Below are 3,396 nucleotides of genomic sequence, written 5' to 3'. Positions count from 1 at the left end.
ATTTGGTGAGTGGTGAGTCATCGGCTCAGGCCTCAGACCAACAGATGGAGAGATGAGACACAGCGTAGGAAGATAGCTAAAGCTTTTCCTATTTTTCCTATTTTGGTGCGGAGATGGCGGCGGATCTGGCTTGTGAGGCTCAACTTGGAGAGGATGAATGGCTTCAACCCCAACAAGGGGTGGGTATTCGTCGAGGGGGAGGTGAGCATAGCAGCACGATGATGGTGATGGAAAACGGGAACTGAAACCGGCGAGAATCTCGACGGGTTGGGGAATCCCCCATGAAAAGTCAGATCCGGTGGAACCAGATCTGTAATGAGACAGCCAAGATCTGCGACTCACAAGGACAAGCTTTCTACGGGGAGGAAACTTGGCGTGAGCAGAGATGTTGACAGAGACGGAGAACCAGGTCGGAAGGCTAACGTAAACGGTGGAAACTAAACGGAAACGAGAAAGATGAGAAGAGCTAAAACGGAGGACCCGACGTCGGCGGCCAGAGGGCTCACCGGCGTCGAGAGACAGCGGCTGCAATCGAGTCTCGATACTCGTGTTTGGGAGCTCTATCAGATTACTCCCTCTCTATCTTAACTCTATTATTGTGTTTTTACTCTCTTTTAATGAATTTAACTATTTTCATTTACTTATTGTTTTATATATTTTTTTCGTTCAGTTGATTGCCTTGCAAAAGAAGCTTGGTCCAAGGTATACTATTATCATGTAAACTTTCATATTCCAAGTTGGTTCGTTTCCAAAACCAATTTCTTCAGATCTAATTAATAACTGTAGAGTTTTAATATAAAAATTTACATGAACTTTGAATCACAAGAAGATATTTACTGTTAACATTCCCAAAATATACAATCCTGAGGATTATTCCAAATATGTGGTAACTGAAAATGAAAAAGATGTTTGATTTGCAAGTTGATATGCATAAAAACATACATTAACTGTTTATCTTTCATAGCTATCCCTAACAAGGGATTGCTCATACCAATATAAACCAAATCTGTGTGAGTGAACTCAATGACTTTGATCAATAAGAAGGCAAGTCATATGACAAAATTTGCTTATAATATCAATTTTTGGGTAGTCAAGCATCTGACAAATAATATTTCAGGGTTCAGCACAGAACCCTAGTTATTATATATAAAAGAAGAGGAAATGTAGATGGTGAATTGTATATCCACTCCAAATGTTCATGATAAACTAAATTCAAAACCAAAAGAACACATTAATAATTAAGAACATGTCATCATGAAATGATTATCTTATTTTCAAATTTAAAAGTTTTAGCTATTTGACATACATATTTTTTTCAAATCTAAAAAGATGGTCTTGAAGCTGCTCCAGCTCCCCAGCCAAGCAAATGAGGATCACCAGGAAACTGATCATAACCACTCATATTACCTCTTAACTCTCCCTGACCAGCTCCGGAAGGTGGTGATGCTGACGTAGGGGGCGGTGGACCTCCTCCTCCTCCACCTTCTCCTCCTTCATCTTCCAGCGGCAGCCTCTCAAAAGTTGCGTTAGAGAAGGATGCAGCCATCAGTATCACTGGACCCGAAGCTACGAGCGGAGCCACCACGCTTCCTCCGATCACGTGACCTTGTGCACCGGCGACAAAGATTGACAGACCACCGGCTCCCGGCGGCGCCGGCGGTGGAAGAACCGTGCCAGTGATGGAAAGAATATCAAACCTGCCATGTAAAGTCACAACCCCTCCAGCTCCGGCTCCAACTCCACCATTACTCCCATAAGCCGTCACCGGCTGCCGGAGAACGACGTTTAACACCACCCCGTTACCACTGAGAACGGAGACACCTCTCCCTCTCCGGCGAGCGTAAGTGTTGACGCTCTCAACTATGTCGGCTCCAGATGAGATTTCAAGAACATGAGATCTAAGCACGTTAGGGCTATCTCTTGTCACAATCACCGGTGGCTTCGGCTTGTTCTTAGATCCCGGAGGACGTCCACGTGAACGCTTCCCCTGAGATGAACCCGAGGTAACCGGGTCAGAATCTGGTGGACCCGGATCCTTGTTGGAGTCAGATTCATCATCTGACTGAGGCTGAGGTTGAAGTTGAGGATGGCGATGAGGCTGAGGCTGTGGTTGAAGCTGGTGGTGAAGCTCAGGCCTAAAGAGGTTGTGAAAGTAACGAGAAGCTCCTCCTGATTGATCGTAAACACCGTCCATGACCGTCGCATCTACTGGTTAATTATTTTCTTGTGGCTCATGTATAAATGATATTGTGAGGGTGAAGTTAAACTTTGGTCAAGTTTCAGTGAGTGAGGAGCCAATAGCTTGAGTTGATCGGTTACACAAACCGACAAAAACATAGCAAAGAGACACAAATCAAAAGTGGTGCTACTTTGTCTTAAGCCCTAACTCGCTTTAGGGCAAGAGAGAAGCAGATTCTTCACTCTAGACGGCGTCGTATTAAGTGATGTGAAACGAATTGGCAAGCTTCAAGTTATTTCTTCTGCTGTGAGAGTAAGTGACTCGACATGCTTTTGTTGAGATGAAAGCTAAAGAAATAATAGAGATTGACACAACGAGAATTTAGCTAAAAATCATTCTTTAAATTTTTTTTTTTTTTTGAATCTAACACACATAATGTGGCATATTAAAATATGAGTTATATACGTATAATCGCATATTAATAATATAAATAGTCTTATATATATTTCGAGTTTTCACTTCTGGATATATTCGTTTTCTTTTGTAGCTTATAGCTTAAAGCGGAGATAATAGTTCTCTTTTTATTAAAACATAAAGACAAATATTTGCAACTTTAATACTTATAATATGAACTAGATTTTGACTCGCGCTTTAAAAACGCGGGATAATTTTTGTTGTTGATAGTTTATTAACCCGTCGTGTGTTCAATAATTTGTTTAGGCATATGTACGTCTGGTGTCCGGTTTAATTTTTTTTTTCACTAATTTGCTTAGGCGTGCACGTTTGTTGACTCTGAAAATGTTCTTCTAAAGCGTGAGATTTGTTTGTTAATTCTTTTTCTTGTTAAAATTTAATTAGAATAAGATATAAAGATCAGTACATTGTAGAATTGTAGAATTGTGTGTTTCAAAATATTTGTAATCTAATTACGTATATAAATTTTATGTTAATTGCATATGTTTGTAAAATAGAAATATGTATTATACAAAATCTACTTTATAAAACTACTATAATGTTTTTAAAGATAATGAATTTAATATTATATATTAGATATGAACTATAATAGTTCATTTCTGGGTTTTTTATTTTGGTTATAGAATAGCTCATTTCTGGTTTTTGTTAAAAGTTATTTGTGGAATTAGAGGCTGATGATGAAAAAAGTCATGCTTTTGATTTTGAATGATTTGTATAAAATTCCATTTGCTTATTCATAAATC

At 39.3% G+C, this 3,396-nt stretch overlaps 1 protein-coding gene across 1 annotated transcript; it reads right to left on the bottom strand.

Annotated features, from left to right (window-relative positions):
• Positions 1–1,307: 1,307 nt before the first annotated feature.
• Positions 1,308–2,525, bottom strand: LOC106299026 (AT-hook motif nuclear-localized protein 29). Its single transcript, XM_013735158.1, has one exon. It carries the CDS (start codon positions 2,192–2,194, stop codon positions 1,322–1,324), a length of 873 nt encoding a protein of 290 aa, XP_013590612.1. The 5' UTR covers positions 2,195–2,525; the 3' UTR covers positions 1,308–1,321.
• Between the last annotated feature and the right edge of the window lie 871 nt (positions 2,526–3,396).

Source organism: Brassica oleracea, chromosome C6, assembly GCF_000695525.1.
Source record: "Brassica oleracea var. oleracea cultivar TO1000 chromosome C6, BOL, whole genome shotgun sequence".
NCBI lineage: Eukaryota > Viridiplantae > Streptophyta > Magnoliopsida > Brassicales > Brassicaceae > Brassica > Brassica oleracea.
This window is presented reverse-complemented; position numbering and strand designations above follow the sequence as displayed.